This window comes from Hemitrygon akajei, chromosome 20, assembly GCF_048418815.1.
Source record: "Hemitrygon akajei chromosome 20, sHemAka1.3, whole genome shotgun sequence".
In the NCBI taxonomy this organism is placed as follows: Eukaryota; Metazoa; Chordata; class Chondrichthyes; order Myliobatiformes; family Dasyatidae; genus Hemitrygon; species Hemitrygon akajei.
In genome coordinates this window covers 35376626-35398146 of record NC_133143.1, presented here as the reverse complement: position 1 = coordinate 35398146, position 21521 = coordinate 35376626, and the positions used below count along the sequence as shown (strand labels likewise).

Here is a 21521-nt window from a genome sequence, read left to right as displayed (position 1 = left end):
AAAACAAGTTTCAGTTGTCTAATAGAGTTTGGATGCACTTCACAGAACTGACTATGATTTTAAACTACTAAATATTTAGACATGTCTTGAAGCATTAACATAGTGGTCTCTTATTATAATACATATAGTTTGTCTTGTCAGTAATTGGTAAATTTACAACTTTATTTTTCTTAAATTAACAGCAAATTCATTTTTATTAGCTGGATCATTGTGCATGTGCTGAACTTTTTAATCCCACTGAAAAACAATAAGATTAACACCTGTGTTGATTATTGTGTTGTATTTTTAGCATTTTGCTCTATTGAGCTCTTTTAGTCAATGTTTTTTGTGACCCAGATCTTTTAATATTGATTTTAGATTCCAGGATTGAGTATAATACATACAGGAATAATTTATTCTCAATCTGAATTCTTCAATGCAAGTTTGATTTTGCACATCTATAGCACTGGTATTGACACTGTGGAGCAGATTCATACTTTAAAAAAAATTACCCTAGCAGTTATCTTGCTCTAGATCAGTGGTTTAATAATAGCTGTTCATCTTTTCCCCAAAGGTCTTCATGAGATTGACAATGCAAGAATCCAAGAATCCGCAGCAAGAAATACCTCACAAGCAACCAAGTCCTGGCCAGTCACCATTCCCAAGGTTTAAAGACCAGTCCTTACTAACGGAAAAAAAAGTACTGTTTTGGTGTATGATATATTATTAATATTCAGTAACATTCAGAGTATATCTTTATGTAGTAAGAACATTTCACAAGAGCTAATTGCAGAGGTAGTTTTCTGATTAACCAAAATAAAAACTGACAAATTTACAAAGGATTTGTCTTTCATCTTGGCTTTGTTTCCAATAGACACTTATTTAAATGTCCTTTTATTTTAACTTCTCCCTTCTGGCAGGTCTAGAAAATTATCAGCTTTTTGTTGTTATTGTCATATATTAGTTCGTACAGAAAATGCTGCTCGAATAAAGGCTCTCCAGACTTGTCTTCTCCCAGAGTCATTTCTATAACTAATCAACTAACTCAATGAGGGCATGCATTATATTTAGCACTAAGTCAATAGAAGAACCATCACAAAGCATGAATTTTGGAACAGCCTTATTACCATCAAATTAATTTATAGAAAGTAGACATCAGATCAACACAAAAATATTTAAATTTCTATTTTTTCTTGTTGTCTGGCCTTTATTATACCTTCATGTTGGTGTGTGGCCAAGTGGTTAAGGCGTTTGTCTAGTTATCTGAAGGTTGCTAGTTTGACCGACTTGGCTGAGGCTGCGTGTGTGTCCTTGAGCAGGGCACTTAACCACACATTGCTCTGCAACGACACCGGTGCCAAGCTGTATGGGTCTTAATGCCCTTCCCTTGGACAACACTGGTGGTGTGGAGAGGGGAGACTTGCAGCTTGGGCAACTGCCAGTCTCCCATAAAAAAAACCTTGCCCAGGCTTGCGCCTTGGAAACTTTCCAAGGTGCAAATCCATGGTCTATCGAGACTAATCGAGTCCTACATACCTACACACATAATACCTCCTCTTAAAATCTACCTTTCTGCTTAAATACTAACTTTGTTTTTATAGGTAACAACAGAATCTAAATTATCATGTATTAAAAAGTAAAAATGTTCTCATTATTCTGTAGTAGGGACCAGTTTTGATCAAACTTACCTCTCACACAATTACAAGCAGCAGATTTCTTAGTGATAAGAGTTCTTTATATCCCAGCAGCAAAAATTGTTGGCTACAATGAACATCCAAACAATATCACCATTATTTTGGTTTCTTGGTGGAATTTCAAACTGATTTAAGAGTCTTCAGGAGCCACAAATTTCCATTTAACTATCTGCTGATTCAGGGGACGGGATTCATAAGATTAGAAATTAGGGACCATCCCCAGTTTACAACAGGGTTCTGCTCCTGAGAACTGTTCAGAGCCTGAACTGTTCAAAAGTCAGAAATTATTCATAGAACCATTCGTAACAGGAGAGTGAGTGGCACTGGGAAGAGCAGTCACCAGTCAGACTTACTGACCCAGTGCTCCCAGCTCTGCTTGGCTATACCCAGCCCCTAATTTGGTGGCTCAGAATGGATAGAGAAGTAGTATGGAATTGCCCTGTCCCTATGAATTTACAACAGCTAGTAGGTCTACTCTCATCCATCAGATTGGTCTCCCAAGTGGTTGTTTGTATGTTCAGGGTACCCATAACTCAGGTTCATAACCTGGGGAGGACCTGTAAGTGAAACACTACTGAATCTTAATTAAAATTGAAAGGCCAAAATTTAGAAGAAAGGGTACAGAATATAGAACACTGCAGCACAGTTTCAGCCCTTTGGCCCATGATATTGTGACGACCTTTTAACCTACTTCATGATCAATATAATCCTTCCCTCTTACCTAGCCCATTTTTCATTCATCTATGTGCCAATCTAAGGATCTCTTAAATGTCCTTAATATATCTGCCTCTACCATTACCCCTGGCAGTTCATTCCAGGCAATTACCACTCTCTATGTTTTAAAAAAATATTCTATCACTGATATCCCCCTGTACTTTCCAACACTAACATTGTAAAGATGTCCTCTGTTGCCAGCTTGGGAAGTAGTTGCTGGCTGTCTACACAATCTATGCCACTTATCATCTTACACAACTAAATCAAATGGCTTCTCAGCCTCCTTTGCTCCAAACAGAAAAGCACTAGCTTACTCAACTTTTCCTCATAAAATGTGCTCTCTAATCCAGGCAGCATTCTGGTAAATCTCCTCTGCGTCTTCTTTAAAGTTACAACATCCTTTCTCTAATGAGGCAACCAGAACTGAATACAATACTCCCAAGTGTGATCAAACCAGAGTTTTGCAACTGCAACATCACCTGGTGGCTCTTAAACTCAGTCCCTTGGCTCATAAAGGGCAACATGCTACACACCTTATCTGCTTGATAGGATGTAAACCCCAAGGTCCCTCTGTTTCTTCAGACTGCTAAGAATCCTGCTATTAACCTTGTACTTTGCCATCAAGTTCAACTTTCTGAAGTGTATCATATCAAACTTTTCTGAACTGAACTGCATTGCCTAGTCTCACTCGCATGATTAGCATGGGGTATGGTGTTTTGGATTAAGTTCAAAACACAATATAATGTTGCAGCTCTGTACAGCACAGGTTAGACTACACTTGGACTATTGTGTTCCATTCTGGTCATCAGAATGTGAAAGCTTTAGGAGGGATGTGGAAGACATATAACAAGATGCTGCCCGGATTAGAGAGCGTGTCTAGTTAATTGAGCACGGGCTATTCTCTTTGCAGCAAAGAAGGGTAAGAGGTGATTTAATAGAGTTATACAAGAAACAAAGATAGAATGGACCGTCAGAGACTTTATCCCAGGTCAGAAATGGTGATTATGAGGGGACATAATTTTTAGGTGATTTTGAGGAAAGTATGGAGATGTCAGATTAGGTTTATTTTCACACAGAGAGTGATGGTGCCTGGAATGCACTACCCAGGGGATGATTGAGGCAGACACATAGGGACTTTGAAGAAATTCTTAGATAGGCACATAGATGAAAATAAAATGGAGGCTATGGAGGAAGGAAGGGTTAGATTGATCCTAACAATCAGCACAATATTGTGGGCTGAAGGGCCTGTACAATTATGTTTTGCTCTACCTTCTCAACCCAGCAATACATCCTGTCTATGTCCTATATAACTTACAACAGCCTTCTACACTATTCACAACACCATCAACTTTCAAGTCACCTGCAAACTTATAAACCCACCCTTCATTTCCTCGTCCAAGTCATTTATAAAAATCACAAAGAACAAGGATCTCAGAACAGATCTCTGCCAAACACCACTCATCATTGACTTACAGGCAGAATACACTCTATCTACTGCTAACCTCTGCTTTCTGTGAGCTGGCCAATCCCAAATCCATGCTGCCAAATTTCCATGGATCCCATGCCTATGACATTCTGGATAGGCCTTCCATGGGGAACCTAGTGAAATGCCTTACTAAAATCTACATACACCATGTCCACAGCTCTGTTGTCATCAATTTGTTTTGTCACTTCCCAAAAAAAAGTCAATCAGGCTCATGAAGCATGAATTACCCTTCAGAAAGCTATGCTGAGAATCCCTAAAAACTCTGTGCTTCTGTAAGTGATTGTTAATCCTTAACTAATTAATGTTCTTAATTAGTTTGTCAACCACTGACTTAATATTCATTTGTCTATAAGTCCAAGGATTATCCCTATTACTTTCCTTGAGCAAAGGAACAACATTTGCCATCCTCCAATCTTTTGATACTACTTCTGTGGCCAGTGAGAATTCAGAAATCGTTGTCAACACCCTTACTTCCTACAGTAACCTGGGGTACAAGCTGCCTGGCCTGGGGCTTACATATCAAAAACTCCAGTACTACCTCTTTCTTAACCTCAAATGTGTCTGAGCATATTAGCCTGTTCTACAATGATCTCATATTCAGCAAGGTCCCTCTCACTAGTGAACACTGAAGCAAAGTATTCACTGAAAATCTCCCTTACCTCCTCCAACTCCAGGCACATGTTACACCCTTTGTCCTAGAGCAGTCCTATTCTTACTCTCGTCAGGGTAGAATGCCTTGGGTTTTCCCTAATTCTACTTGTCAAGGACTTCTCATGTCCCCTTCTAGTTCTCCTAAATCCCTTCTTAAGATCCTTCCTAGGTGCCTTATAACTCTCAAGAACCTTGCCTGGTTTTTGCTTCCTAAACCTTAAGTATGTATCCATTTTCCACTTGACTAAATGTTCCACCTGTTTTGTCAATCATGGTTCCTTCAGCCTGCCATGGTCAAAGGGGCAGCACAGTAGCAAAGCAGTTAGCATAGTGCTTTACAACACCAGTGATTGGGGTTCCATTCCTGCTGCTGTCTGTAAGAAGTTCGTATGTTCTTCCCATGACTGTGTGTTTCCTCCAAGTGCTCTAGTTTCCTCCCATATTCCAAAAACATACAGGTTTAGGGTTAGTAAGCTGTGGGCTTGCTTGTTGGTGCTTGAAGCATGGAGACACATGTGGCCTGCCCAGAGTACATTTGTGATGCAAACAATGCATTTTACTGTATATTTTGATGTTTCAATGTACAAACCCCATTTCCAGAAAAGTTGGGATACTTTCCAAAATGCAATAAAAACAAAAATCAGTGATATGTTAATTCACGTGAACCTTTATTTAACTGACAAAAGTACAAAGAAAAGATTTTCAATAGTTTTACTGACCAACTTAATTGTATTTTGTAAATATACACAAATTTAGAATTTGATGGCTGCAACACACTCAACAAAAGTTGGGACAGAGTTAAAATAAGATTGAAAAGTGCACAGAATATTCAAGTATCACCGGTTTGGAAGACTCCACATTAAGCAGGCTAATTGGTAGCAGGTGAGGTATCATGACTGGGTATAAAAGTAGCGTCCATCAAAGGCTCAGTCTTTGCAAGCAAGGATGGGTCATGGCTCACCCCTTTGTGCCACAATTCGTGAGAGAGTTGTTAGTCAGTTCAAAAGGAACATTTCCCAACACAAGATTGCAGAGAACTTAGGTCTTTCAACATCTACAGTACATAATATTGTGAAAAGATTCAGAGAATTCAGAGACATCTCAGTGTGTAAAGGACAAGGTCGGAAACCACTGTTGAATGCGCGTGATCTTCGAGCCTTCAGGCGGCACTGCCTAAGAAACCGTCATGCTACTGTGACAATTATAGCCACCTGGGCTCGGGAGTACTTCAGAAAACCATTGTCACTTAACACAGTCCATCGCTGCATCCAGAAATGCAACTTGAAACTGTATTACGCAAGGAGGAAGCCATACATCAACTCTATGCAGAAACACCGGCGAGTTCTCTGGGCCCGAGCTCATCTCAGATGGACCGAAAGACTGTGGAACCGTGTGCTGTGGTCAGATGAGTCCACATTTCAGCTAGTTTTCGGAAAAAAACGGGCGTCGAGTTCTCCGTGTCAAAGATGAAAATGACCATCCTGATTGTTATCAGCGAAAGGTGCAAAAGCCAGCATCTGTGATGGTATGGGGGTGCATCAGTGCCCACGGCATGGGTGAGTTGCATGTATGTGAAGGTACCATTGACTTGGAGGTGTATATTAGGATTTTAGAGAGACATATGTTGCCATCAAGGCGACATCTCTTCCCGGGACATCCATGCTTATTTCAGCAGGACAATGCCAGACCACATTCTGCACGGGCTACAACAGCGTGGCTTTGTAGACACAGAGTGTGTGTGCTTGACTGACCTGCTGCCAGTCCAGATCTATCTCCTATTGAAAATGTATGGCGCATCATGAAGAGGAGAATCAGACAACGGAGACCACAGACTGTTGAGCAGCTGAAGTCTTATATCAAGCAAGAATGGACAAAATTTCCAATTGCAAATCTACTACAATTAGTATCCTTAGTTCCAAAACGATTAAAAAGTGTTATTAAAAGGAAAGGTGATGTAACACAATGGTAAACATGCCTCTGTCCCAACTTTTGTTGAATGTGTTGCAGCCATCAAATTCTAAATTTGTGTATATTTACAAAATACAATTAAGTTGGTCAGTAAAACTATTGAAAATCTTTTCTTTGTACTTTTGTCAGTTAAATAAAGGTTCACGTGAATTAATATGTCACAGATTTTTGTTTTTATTGCATTTTGGAAAATATCCCAACTTTTCTGGAAATGGGGTTTGTACATGTAACAAATAAAATTAATTTTCTTCTTCATCCTTTCCCTGTCTCAATGGGACAAACCTATCCAGAACCCCATGCAAGTGCTCTCTAAATAACCTCCACAACTTCTGTGTATTTCCCTGAGAGCATCTGCTCCCAAATTATGTTCCTGCTTATTATCAATGTAATTAGCCTATTCTGATTAAATATATACTCTCCTTTGTCTGCTCCTAACCTTGTCCATTGCTATGCTAAAGGTCAGGGAGTTGTGGCCACTATCTCTGAAGTGCTCACCAACCAAGAGATCTGTCATCTGACTAGCTTCATTATATATAAAATTAAAATGTGATAGTTTTTCTCCCCCTCTCTTATATTAAAGTGAAATTACCAAATTGTTCTTCATCTGCCAATGCATATCTCTCTTTTTACCTGATAATGAATTGTTATCTGTGAACGCAGCAAGTTTGGAGTGTGTTTTGTAAGGTTAATTGTCCTGCTTAATTCCACAGTAATTTCATTTTGACCATTCTGCTTAAAATAGCTTACTTTAGGAATTGCAGTACAACAAAGTGTGCACAGTATACACAGTTTCAATGGACTGAGAGATCACTTTTGAGTTAACTTCTTTTTCCCTGTTCCTGTGAATAATCCTGTTACGATTTTTAATTCCTTTTAGGGTGTCATGAATTCACAAAGGAAAAACTCTGTAGAATGTCAAGCACTGAGTGAAGGTAATTAATTTTATTTCATGTATATTTTGCTAATGCTGCTGAGCAATCCAGTAGGACTAATGAAATGACAGTATTGAATCTGACATATTGGTAATAACTGGGGTTCCCCATTCTGTTTACTTAGTGCCTTTGGTGATGTTGTGCCTTCCTTCAAAGTTAACTGTATCCTTGGTCTGCCATTTGATTAATCTCATCCTTACCTCCAAAACTGTCTGAATTTCTCCAACCCTGTTGATTGATATTCTGCATGCATTGTCTTTTGCTGAGATTTCCATGTCTTCATATTATCCATACTCCTTGTTACTGACTTATTCTCCCAAATGGTCCAGCTGTAGTCCATTATTCAATGTTATTCTCGGTTTCTATTTCCTCTCTCCCATCAACCCCATTCCAGTAGCCAACTCCTTCTCTCATAATACTGTTTTTGACAAACTTCCAACAAGTTAGCTATTCAATGATTAATGTGATTTTGTTGCATTTGTCTAGAAATTCAGCTATTTTACACTAACCCTTTCAGTATCATGTGTATGAAAGTTGGTATTTCTGTTGTATAAAGTGATTTTAAAGTATAAAGTGTTTTTCAATGCTGACTGTCAACATAAATGGACAGTTACCATTGCAAATCATGATTGCACATCTGAGTCACATTCTATAGGGACTCATATTGAATTAAATTATTTCTACTGTGGTGCATGTTTGGAAATTACGTTACAGCAATGTTAATTTCTAAACAAAATTAGACCATAAGACATAGGAATAGAATTAGACCATATGGCTCAACAAGTCTGTTCTGCCATTCCATCATGGCTGATTTATTTTCCCTCCCAACCCCATTAGAACCATAGAACACTACAGCACAGAAAACAGGCCATTCAGCCCTTCTAGTCTGTGCCGAAATTTTATTCCGCTAGTCCCTTTGACCTGCACCCGGTCCATAACCCTCCAGACCTCTCCCATCCACGTATTTATCCAATTTATTCTTAAAACTTAAGAGTGAGCCCGCATTTACCACGTCAGACTCCCACCACTCTCTGAGTGAAGAAGTTCCCCCAATGTTCCCCATAAACCTTTCACCTTTTCCCTAAAACCATGACCTCTGGTATTTATCTCTCCTAATCTAAGTGGAAAGGGCCTACTCGCTCTTACTCTGTCTATACCTCTCATCATTTTGTAAACCTCTATCAAATCCCCCCTCATTCTTCTATGCTCCAAGGAATAAAGTCCTAACCTGTTCAATCTTTCCCTGTAACTCAACTCCTGAAGACCCGGAAACATCCTAGTAAATCTTCTCTGCACTCTTTCAGTCTTACTGATATCCTTCCTATAGTTAGGTGACTGAACTGCATACAGTACTCCAAATTCAACCTCACCATAACATCCAAACTCCTATACTCAGTACTTTGATTTATGAATGCCAGGATGCCAAAAGCCTTCTTTACAACCCTATCTACCTGTGACGCCACTTTCAGGGAGTTATGTATCTGAACTCCCAGATCCCTTTGTTCCTCTGCACTCCTCAGTGCCCTACCATTTACTATGTATGTCCTACCTTGATTTGTCCTTTCAAAATGCAACACCTCATACTTGTCTGCATTAAATTCCATCTGCCATTTTCTGGCCCATTTTTCCAGTTGGTCCAGATCTCTCTGCAAGCTTTGAAAGCCTTCCTCACTGTCCACAACGCCTCCAATCTTAGTGTCATCAGCAAACTTGCTGATCCAATTTACCACATTATCATCTAGATCATTGATATAGACAACAAACAACAATGGTCCCAGCACAGATCCCTGAGGCACACCACTAGTCACAGGCCTCCAGTCTGAGAAGCAATCATCCACTACCACTCTCTGTCTTCTCCCACACAGCCAATTTCGAATCCAGTTTACAACTTCTCCATGGATACCTAGTGTCTGAACCTTCTGAACTAACCTCCCATGTGGGACCTTGTCAAACGTCTTACTAAAGTCCATGTGTACAACATCCACAGCCTTTCCTTCATCTACTTTCTTGGTAACCTCCTCGAAAAACTCTACAAGATTCATTAAACACAATCTACCACACACAAAGCCATGCTGACTATTCTTAATCAGCCTTTGGCTGTCCAAATATTTGTACATCCTATCTGTCAGAACACCTTCCATTAATTTACCTACAACTGATGTCAGGCTCACCGGCTTGTAATTACCTGGTTTACTTTTGGAGCCTTTTTTAAACAACAGAACAACATGAGCTACCCTCCAATCCTCTGGCACCACACCCGTGGCTAAGGACATTTTAAGTATTTCTGCCAGGGCCCCTGCAATTTCTACACTTGTCTCTCTCAAGGTCCTAGAAAATATCATGTCAGGCCTGGGGGATTTATCTACCTTTATTCGCTGTAAGGCACAAGCACCTCCTCTTTAATCTCTATATGTTCCAAGACACTACTGCTTGTTTCCCTTCCTTCCATGCCAGTTTCCTGCGTAAATACTGATGCAAATAATTTGTTTAAGATCTCCGCCATCTTGTGAGGCTCCACACTTAGACCACCACACTGATCTTCTAGGGGACCAATTTTGTCCCTTACTATCCTTTTACTCTTAATCGGGTTTACCTTGACATTATCTGCCAAAGCAACCTCATGTCTTTTTGCCTTCCTGATTTCCTTCTTTAGTATTTTCTTACATTTTCTATACTCTTCAAGTACCTCATTTGTTCCTTGTTGCCTATACCTGCTCTACACCTCTCTTTTTCTTAACCAGATTGCCAATATCCCTTGAAAACCAAGGTTCCCTATGCCTGTTAACTTTGCCTTTAATCCTGGCAGGAACATGCAAACTCTGCACTCTCAAAATTTCGCCTTTGAAGGCCTTCCACTTACTGAACACATACTTGCCAGAAAACAACTTATCCCAATCCACTCTTCCTCTTCCTATCCTTTCTCATTTCCACAAAATTGGCCCTTCTCCAATTTAGAACTTCAACTCGAGGACCAGATCTATCCTTATCCATAATCAACTTGAAACTAATGACATTATGGTCACTGGACCCAAAATGTTCTGTCACCTGACCTATCTGAGATCAAGTATTGCATCCTCTTTCATTGGTAACTCTATATATTGATTTATAAAACCTTCCTGAACACATTTGACAAACTCCAAGCCATCTAGCCCTTTCACAGTGTGGGAGTCCCAGTGAATATGTGGAAAGTTAAAATCCCCTACTATTACAACTTTATGTTTCTTACATCGGTCAGCTATCTCTCTACAGATTTGCCCTTCCAATTCTCTCTGACTATTGGGTGGTCTATAATACAACCCTATTAGTGTGGTCACACCTTTCCCGTTCCTCAGCTCCACCCATATGGCCTCTGTAGACAAGCCCTCCAGGCTTGCTGCTGTCTTCTCCCTGTAACCTTTGATGCCCTGACTAATCAAGAACCTATCAACTTCCGCTTTAAATATACCCAATGACTTGGTCTCCACTCTCTGGCTAAAGAAATTTCTCCTCATCTCTGTTTGAAATGGACATCCCTCTACGCTGAGGCTGTGCCCCTGGTCCTAGGCTCCCCCACTCTGGGAAATATCCTCTACATGTCAACTCTATCTAGGCTTTTCAATATTTGATAGGTTTCATTATGATCACCCCTCATTCTTCTAAACTCCAGCGAGTACAGGCTCAGAGCTCCTCATATGTTAATCCTTTCTTGTGTTGTTGCTCACTCATAATCCATACAGGTGTTTTGGCACCATTCTGCAGATATTAAAGGGCATTCATATGTGGGTTCTAGATAAGTGCTGGGAACAGAAGTAGGGCCCTTTTTAAGTTATTTACTCACTGGATCCCCATCAATAAAAGCCCTCATTCACCCATTCTTCACACTACCAAAAAGAATGACACGTGCCCAGCTTGTGCATCTCCACACATATTGATCTTGCCTGCCACTAAACATTAGTTGGCTGCAGCCCAGGACTTAGCTGATACCCTTTTGTAGCAGCAGCTCATTAAGTCTGACAACCGAAAGCTAAGTCAAGGTGGTTAATTATAAGGAGTTATTTAAAGGAGTAGAGAGAGGGGTGAGAAAAGTGGCTGGCCCAAAAGACACTACAAGGAATGGCAGTGAAAGGATCCAAGGAATGCTTGGAATACAAAGATGAGAATTTTAAAATGAGGCATTGATAGAAGAGAAGGCAGTAAACATCATTGGGTGCAGGACTGTTGGTAATGTTGATCAGTCCTTACCCCCTGCTGATATCATCCACAAAACTCACGTCAAAATGTACCTATCTAGTTTCACCACAAGAAAAATGGAACCAGAACCGGTTCCAGTCTAAGATCAAGAGAGTCACAACAAGGATGTCCCTAGTTGCTGATATTGGAAGTGACCATGACCTGGTGATGAAGAACTTGAAAATCAGGCTGAAGAAAGTCAAGAAGCCCAGGCACATCAGAATGAAACTGAACTTGGACAGACTGAATGACCCCTCCATTGCAGTAAGTTTCCACCACTGCTGATGCTTGACAAAAATGCTAAAGCATTGACAGGTAAGTTCAATGAAGTGATGAGAGAAACAGCCAATGGGATGCTTGGAAAACACTGCTGGTAAACCCAACCCTGGGTAATAGAGGAGATCGTGGTAATGTGTCCCACTAGGGGAGATTTGAAGGAAACCAAGAACACAATAACAGGAGCTGTCGTGTACAGGGAAAACATGATCACGGCCAAAGAAGAATGGATTGAGAGACAGTGTATAGAGATAGAAGATAGTCTGAACAAGAATGATAACAGACAAACATTTCAAATTGTGAACGACCTCACTAAACAGAGACAGTCACAAGTCAGCACCATTCCAGACAGAAGGAAAATGTTTCACAGAAGATGAAGACATTCTTGACAGATGGACTGAGTTTTGTTCAGACTCTTACAACTATCAGAACCAAGGAGACCCCAGCGTACTCGCAAGCCAGGACTCATTGACAGCAATGACTTTACAATGCTGTGGGAAGAAGCAGAAGCAGCCATAAGATCGCTGAAGAATGGGAAAGCTGCAGGAATAGACAACATCCCGGCTGACTTGATAAAACATGAGGGAGAGACTGTGATAGACATCCTCACCAATATCTGCAACAAAATCTGGCAGAGCAGGGAATGGCCAATACCCTGGACAAATCACTCATCATCATTCTCCCCAAGAAAGGCCATTTAACAGCAATGTCAGAATGATAGTACCATAAGTTATCGGCCATGCAAGCAAAATGACATTGAAAGTAATCTTGAACAGACTGAAACCACAGGCAGAAGAAATAATCGCAGAAGAGCTGCTGGATTTAGAAGTGGAAGAAGTACAACAGAACAGACATTCAAGCTCTGAGCCCTGTGTGAGAAATACAAACAACATCAATAGGACATCTTCCACATGTTCATAGATTTCAAGAAGGTTTTCAGTAGGGTGTGGCATGATGCACTCTGGGCCACAATGAAGAAATACAACATGGACCAGAAGCTGATCCAAAGCATCAAACACCTCTACACCAAAGCTAGCAGTGCAGTACTTGTTCAAGGCACAGTTCCACACATCAATTGGAGTCTGACAAGACTGCCTCCTTTAACCCATACTGTTCAACATTTTCCTGGAGCAAGTAATGTCAGATGCCTAGAAGACCATATTGACACAGTCAGCATCAGAGGACAGATCATAACCAAACTCAGGTTCACCGATAACTTTGATGGGTTGGCAGGAAATGAGGATGAATTGGCCTGCCTTGTGAACCGTCTGGACAATACATCTAACAGATATGGCATGATCATCGCAGAGAAAACCAAGCTGATGAGAAACAGTGAAGAGCCAATCATGACAAAAACCAGTCAGTGGATAAGAACTAGAGACTGTCAAATAGTTCAAGTATCTTGGTGTCATCATCAATCAAGAAGGGTCAAAGCCCGAAGGCCTTGCAAGGACAACCCAAACAACAGCAACACTGGCTAAACTAAAACCGATCTCCAGAGACAATAACATCATTCTCAAATCCAAGTTGAAACTCCTGCATGCTCTTGTAAGCATGCAAATCGTGGACTTTGACCACTGCAAAAGAAAATCCATGCAGTAGAAATGAGATGCTTCAGAAGGCTGCTCATCATCTCCTATACAGACCATGTTTCAAACAAAGAGTAGAAAGAAGGATCATCCAGCACATGAGACACAACAAATGTCTGCTGTCCACAGTAAAGAAGAGGAAAGTAAGATGGTGTGGCCACATAATAAGATCGAGTGGACTTTCAAAGACCATTCTTCAGGGAACGGTGCAGGGGAGAAGAAAATAGGACAGACAGAGGAAGAAATGGATAGACAACATTGCAGAGTGGACCAGAGTGGCTCGCTCACTACAACTGTGAGAGATGGAGGCAATTCACCTGTACAGCACCCCTGCAACCCAGGTGGGTTGAGGGATCGTAACCGTAACTATTAACAAGTGTTCAACAAGTTGAACCAACTTGTGCAAAGCTTTAATGTCTTGCTGATCCAAAGCTCCCACCTGAATTGAAATGTTTTGATTTCTGGATTAAAATTCTTCACCACCTTCTGCCTTCTTAGCCTCTTATGAAATATTTAGGTTGTTTAAAACTCAGTTGCCTAACTCTGCCATATTATGTCTTTCTCACTTGCCACTTCCTTACTTTTAGACTTGCATTGGTATCTTATTCCTACATGAGAATTTTATTTATTGATTGATCCTTCCCTATCTGGAGCTCATCTTAGTAATAAAGCTTCTTCATGGCTTTTGTTCCTCTTCCACTGCCTTTGGTATTCCACCTGCTTTTGGCACATACTCATTTTTGGTCTATGGAGATCAATCCATTCTCCGGATCTCCATCTTCCTCTCCAACTGTTGGCTGACGAACGTCATCTTTGTCACCAAATTTTTAATCACATTTTATAATTGTGCATTAAATATTCTTTTATCTTTCTATTTTGTAACCTTTCCAGTTACTTCTGTAAACCCATTTGGTGGCATTTTCTTAATTAAATGCACAGAAAGACTTGCTGCTGTTGTTTTCTACTGAAATATCTTTTTCATTATACAAGGTGACAACAATAACTTAATGTGCTATTCTCATTTTACCTCATCCAAATATGATTCAGTGAATCTACAATATTTTAATATCTTCATGTGATTAGTGTTATAATCATATACAGTAATGCTGAAAAATAATCCCAGGTTTTTAATTTCAAATTTCCACCTATTTTGTCAGTTCTCATTGGGTGAGAAAACAGGAAACTGTAGTCCCAGAATCTATTGCCAAACTATATTATTCATGAAATCAGCTCATATTGTCTGTAATTTCCTTAAATATTGCATTGATTATACTAATTGTATTGTAATTTGCACCTGTTATGCTTAGATACATGAAAGTGTATTATCATTTATCTGGTGTGCAGAGGAAACAATAATAACATTAGTATTTCTTCAGCAGGGAGTCAACAGGAACAGGCACACATTCATAGTGTCTATTTCAATTTATATCATAAAAATCAAAGCAAAATGAAGTTGTCAAACAAATAAGTGAATATAAATCACACTTGTCACATGAAATTTTATTTCATAAATCGAACAGCACAGGCCAGTATCAAACCATGGGTTTATCCACTACATGAGTGTAATTAGAAAGCAATAACCTGACTGAAGACATCTATCATTGGAAATAAGTTAGAGTGATTAAAAACAATGTTAAACATCTTGGAACAAGTAGTCATAGTTTGTATAAAATTGAAATATATAAAAAAGTAATGGAGGTGAAGGATAAAATTGCAAATGTAACTAACAGACTCAGACTAGCATAAGGTTAAATATGACAAGCCCCACTGCAGATTCAAATACTGGGCTAAAACTTTGTTGATGTGCTTTAGGCTTTAAGCTGAGACTCAACTGCTTTTTTTTTGCTGAACTACAAGATCCCAAATAGTATTTGAAAATGACAGCAGATTTCCACTGCCTCCAGCCATCCCAGATTGCTTCACAAGCAATTAAAAGAACTGTAATACCAACTGGTGTTCTAATCAGCTGTAAAAAAGAATCACAGCAATGTAGAAAATCGCCGTTTTTTTTTGTCCTGCTAACAAAAAATAGTTGATTAATCTACTTTTGAATCATAAGGACGTAAAGGGGAATGAAAAAAGATTAGGAAGTTGGTGTTGAGAACAAACTGGATTTGCCACTGTCTTATATAGCACAGTAGGTTTGAGGAGGCATTTAGTCTACTCCGAATCCTGCTTCTTGGGTTATTATGTTTAAACTTAAAATAGCCAGTTATTACCTAGTTTGTCTATTCTTAGTCGTCAGCAAATTGAAGGGTGGTATTGTGCCATCACACAGCATTGAATCTTCAGTAATCAGCTCACAGATTCCCAGTTTGAGCTTGTCCAGGACTGCTTGGCTGTAGAGCTTATCACAGCTCAAGTCTAAACATTATACACCTCCTAATTTAGTGTTGTTAGAAACATAAGGATGGAGTCTTGTGCATTCACATCCAAATCATTCATATAAATAGCAAGTAACAGCCAACTGGTGAGGCATACCGCTCGTCACAGGCTTCCATTCTGAGAAACAATCTTCACCCACCACTTTCCAAGATGATTTTGAAACCACCTAACCAGCTCCCCCTGCACTCCATGGGACCTAACCTTCTAGATCAGCTGTACACAGTGCCCAGAATCTGAATACCAACAGGTATCTCACGGTTAACTTAGCGTACCTTCTAGATCAGCTGTACACAGTGCCCAGAATCTGAATACCTACAGGTATCTCACGGTTAACTTAGCGTACCTTCTAGATCAGCTGTACACAGTGCCCAGAATCTGAATACCTACAGGTATCTCACGGTTAACTTAGTGTACCTTCTAGATCAGCTGTACACAGTGCCCAGAATCTGAATACCTACAGGAATCTCACGGTTAACTTACCGTGCCATTTTTTCATGTCACCTGTTTGTATTGAGTACAGTCATAAGGATATACATGAATATATGAACAAATAATTTTTGGCAGTACCCTATCTGTTTTTAACCTCTAGACATGAGACTTTAGATTTCTCCATTAGATGAAAGTTTTTGCTTATTTATGTGATAAGAACATCATTGTCAGTTATCATTCATCCAGCATTGCACCAGATTAGAAGGCACTTTAGAGTCAAACACATGGTGCTAGACTAGGTAAGGACAGCAGATTTCTACGCTCAAAGGAGATAAGTGAATTTTTAAGCCGGCCAGTAATTTTTTGAATCACTATCACTGATATTACCCATTAAATAATTAAGTACAAATGTACATTGATATATTTTCTTGCTGCCATGGTTAGATTCAAAGTCAAGGATCCATGTTAATTGCCCAGACTTCTAATTACCAGACTAGTAGTTTCCGCCAGCTACAAGGCCTAAGTTAGGAGGCTTGTGGAATGCTCTCCAGATACCTCTGTGATAGCAGCTCAAAACAACAATCGACATAATTCAGCATAGGCTTTGGACATCGTGTGCTGAGTTACAAAACAAAGGTATCCTGTCTGTAATTAGCTCTTGAAAACCACACTCGTATAGTTCGTCATTTAAAATTCTGGCCACTGAAGATTTTGTGATGGGAGTATTAATAATTGTACTGCTGTTGCATATTAAAGGAAGGTGGTTAGACTTTATGTTGGAGATGATTGTTGCCTGGCACTTGCCACTCATCAGCTCATGCTTCAAAGTTGTCATGCTGTTTTTGCATGTGGGTGTGGATTATTTCATTTGCCAAGAAGTGTAACTAGAATTTAACATTGCATAATCATCAGCGAACATTTTTACTTCTAATGAAGTTCATAGTTGAAGCAGCTTAGTATAGATGAATCCATGGCAATAATATGAAGAATTCCTGCAGTGATCTCTTGGAGCTGGAATGATTGACCTTCAATGACCATAAACATCTTTTTTTCTATATTCATGTCTTTGCCTTTTTTTCTTAATGCTATTATAGATTTTGACAGAAACAAAAATAAGGAGCACTGTTCAGCATTGTAAAAGCAAATAACTATAACTCATACAATTAAGCAACTTCCAAAAACATATTAATATTAATATTTACAGCCAGATGGACCAACAAATCTGAAGTAAAATCTAGGCTCACTGTTAGTCACATCTTCCAGTAATAGAGATAAGAGAAGTAAATGATCTAGGTGAACTAATGTATTCCCCCTATGATATCTGGGGAAGAGATCCAGTGTACATATATGGGTGGGTAAAGTGGTCAGTCAAGGCAGTTAGGGGATCTTACCTTGGTATCACTGGCAGTGAATTATGATAGAAAATCAGAAGCTCAGATTTATTTCTCTTATCCTCTTCCAATCACTGCACCAACAAAGCATTAATAAATTTTGGCTATTGGTGAATTTTTCCTATTTCAATTCTGAGCGCTGTCTTTTATTTTACTCTTGTGCTATTTTTCTGATCCGTGATTAGCCTGTAAATAAATATGATGATGTAGCATTAATTTAATGCATATTAGTTTATTGACATGATATTCAAGAACGCCACGAGAATGTGTTAGGTCTTAGGCCCTGTGAATTATGTAACATAGTTGGGGCAGAGTTAGTTGTTAAACCATGACACAATTTTATGATTATAGTGAAATCTGTTCATGGGAAGTGGCCTTCTGCTTTGAAAGGAAACTACTCAATTTGTAATAATTCCTGCTTCAGATATATCACTAGAATGAAATAATTTCGAAATATATATTGATTGTTGTTTCACTGAAACTAATTGATTTGGGTAATTCTTTAATATTCAATTAACTTCCATTTCACAGAATTATTAACTGTGGATAGTTTAATGTAGTATTTACGAACATGACCCAGCCAGCTTAATGTCTAAAAGTGCAAGGATAAATGGGATAAATCTCCCAAAACTAACTGATAAAGAAGTTGAGATTCGGGAGAGTTAGTTAATTGCAATGAAGGTCCTTAATGATGCATAATATGGTGTTTGAGGTCACAATCATACCAAACATTAAGGAGCAAAGAGAAGCAAATAAAGAGAAGGCACAAGAGAACAATCAATCATATTATCCAAGAGACTTGGAAAGACAAAAAAAAATTAATTTAAACAGAACAGAAAATCAATATAAGAAAAGGTTTTGAAATAGAGAAGTTAGATAATATGAAGGAGAACTCAACTTTTGCCCTAAATTGTGGAGTCAGCAAGCCAGCCCAGAAAAACCAAGACTGGCATAGAAAATTTCTGCAGGATTTTGACAGGGAGTAGAATTATTGAGAAACAGAGGGACCTCCATGTACATCCAAAGATCCCTCAAGGATAGATAGATTGGAGTCATAGAGGAATACAGCATGGAAACAAGCCCTTTGGCCAAACCAGTCAATGCATCCTCCCTGCTAGTCCCAGTTGCCCGCATTCCAACCATAACCCTCCAAGCCCCTCCATTCCACGTACCTAAACATTACAGTTGTACCTGCCTTGACCAGTTCCACTCACAGCTCAGTTACCTCTTCGTCCTGACGAAGGGTCTCGGCCCGAAACGTCAACACTGCTTCTCCTTATAGATGCTGCCTGGCCTACTGTGTTCCACCAGCATTTTGTGTGTGTTGCATGGAAATGATCATGCTGCTTTATGAAACACTGGTGAGGCCACAACTGGAATATTGTGTAACTTTGGTCGCAGTGATATAGAAATGAGTGATTGTTCTGGAGAGGTTACAGTGGAGATTCACTGGGATATTGCCTGAGACTGTTGTGAGGTGAGTCTGGATAGGCTGACTTTGTTTTCCATGAAGTGGAGACGGCTGAGGGAAGGGGGCTCTAATGTTCAAAGTTATGAGACCATACAAAGGAGAGACATGAGTAAACTCCACACCTTAGTAGAGGTATCTGTGAGCAGAGGGCAAAGTATTAAGGTAAAGATTAGGAGAGGATATATGGAAAAATTCTTCTCACCAAGTGGGTTGCTGGAATTTAGAGTGCATTGGTAGAGAAGATGGTGAAGTCAGAGAGTCTCACAATATTTAAGAATCCAGATAAGCGCTTGATGCCAAAGCATTCAAATTCAAATTTATTATTGGCATAGGCATTCATACACAGTGTATTTAGTATATAAATGCCATGAAAATAAGCTTTTTGCAGCAGCAGCATATAACCATGTTACAAGAACAAATGTTAGATTATAATCTTAACTAATTATGCATGTGTGCAAAATAAACAACAACATGAGTGCAAAATTGGGCAGTGTTACAGTTTCTAGGTCATGTTCAAGAAGCTGATGGCAGTGGGAATAAGCTGTTGTAAAACCCAGAATTATGGGTCTTCAAGCTCCTGTACCTCCTGCCATGTGACTGTATTAAAATTCAGCTACAGACCAAGTGCTGTAAATGTGTGCTTTATGATTGGCATGGATTGGTAGGCTAAAGGGCCTGTTTCTGTGCTATGTATATCTGTGACTTTATTATTAATTATTTGTCACTGTTTTTCATTGTCCATATCTTTAACTCATTCTAAAGTGTGTAAGTGTTCCGTGACCAGGTACAGGAAACCCACACCTCTTGGACTAGAATTAGGATTACCCAACCCAGTTTTTGACAGAATACATACCAGAGGGTTCATGTATGAATTGCTGTTTCCATTGCATTCTAGAAACCAGTATGCAAATTTTTTTTTAAAAAGCATTTTACAAAGTAAGTGCTTTGCTTGATTTTCAGTCGTCTTATTTTATACATTGGGCTATTTATTCTTTGTATTCATATGATTTTATAAAGTTAACAATTTATGATGTCTTTTCTTTGGTGCCCTTACACTTTTTTAAGTATTTCAATGTGTAAGAAACTGAAAATGCAATACTAGATCTTGGCTCAAGATCTTGGGAGTTACAGCATCAGTCATGACTCTTAATCATCCCAAGATATTTTTTTTAAATCACAAACTATTCAGAACTAGAGAAAATATAATATTGTTTGTTTCTTGTTTGTGAATGAGATCATTCCAGTACTTGGTTAAGAAGTATCTGTATTAAATGGCAAGTCAGCTAATTACTTGAAAAGATAGAAATTTCGGCATTAATTATGCCATTTCCTTGGAGTTTCTTATTAGTTAATAGGGCAAGTCTTTTGTTTAATGTAGGAACAGAAGATGCAAATTCAACAGACCAGACATCATTTATGGAAAAAGAAAGAGTTCGAAGAAAGGATTTGATACGTAGACACTGTTTCTCAATCGAGATGTGCTGCTTAAACTTCTAGGTGTTTCAAGTATTTTCTACTTTTATTCCAGAGTTTATTTGGAAAATAAATCAGCAAGTATAATTTTAAATTCAAAATTTCAGAAAGAGGTACATTTGGTCAAAAGCCTGGTAGGTGAATGCATCAGTGGAATATAATCTTTAACCATACAAATTAAGAATGTGTGGCATGAAACATTCGCAGCTGCACTGCTAACAGCTTTGTCTTCACAGGTACTTTCTCCCACTCCTTCAAGTTTACTGTCATTACATCAGTCTTCAAAAAATAAAAAAAGTCTCTGGCCCTTTTCTATCCTCATTTCCAGCAAAGCCTTTAAATGTGTCATAGTTTCCAATATAATACTATCTTCCCTGGAACTCCTTGTTCAAATCCCAGTTATCAGGTTGCCACCTCCTGTCTCACACTGGAATGGTTTTGATTAATGTTTATAATGACAACCTATGTAATTGTGATCTATTTCTCTTTTTTGTTCTTTTACCTGTTGTCAATCATTTATCACAGGGTCCTCCTCCACAAGAACTTCACTTGACCTGCTCCATTCTTACCTATCCAGTTGTTTCCAGTGAATCACCCTTAATGGCATTTTTTCCAGCACCTGCAGTGTTACTTTTAGTATATTCCAAGGATCACTTCCTATTCCTCATGTATTTGCTGTCCCATGATAGTATTATCCAAAATCACATGTTTGCCGGCATTACACATTTTAAGTCACCAACTATGATACTTTCAATGAATCTCCACCATCCAATACTAAATGAGGAAACATTTTCTGAATTAAAAATTGGAAGAACTGAATCCATTGTTTTCAGTCCTTACCACAACCTCTCTTGCTTATCCACCAATCCCATTC

The 21521-nt window shown here is 39.1% G+C and overlaps 1 protein-coding gene across 1 annotated transcript in view; it reads left to right on the top strand.

The window, feature by feature from the left end:
* The window catches only part of cep72 (centrosomal protein 72), a 171502-nt gene that overhangs the window by 115326 nt on the left and 34655 nt on the right, over window positions 1-21521 (top strand). The window contains exons 7-8 of the mRNA XM_073024631.1: window positions 554-645; window positions 7370-7424. Of these exons, the coding sequence (XP_072880732.1) occupies window positions 554-645; window positions 7370-7424 (147 nt within the window). The remainder of the gene's footprint in view (window positions 1-553; window positions 646-7369; window positions 7425-21521) is intronic.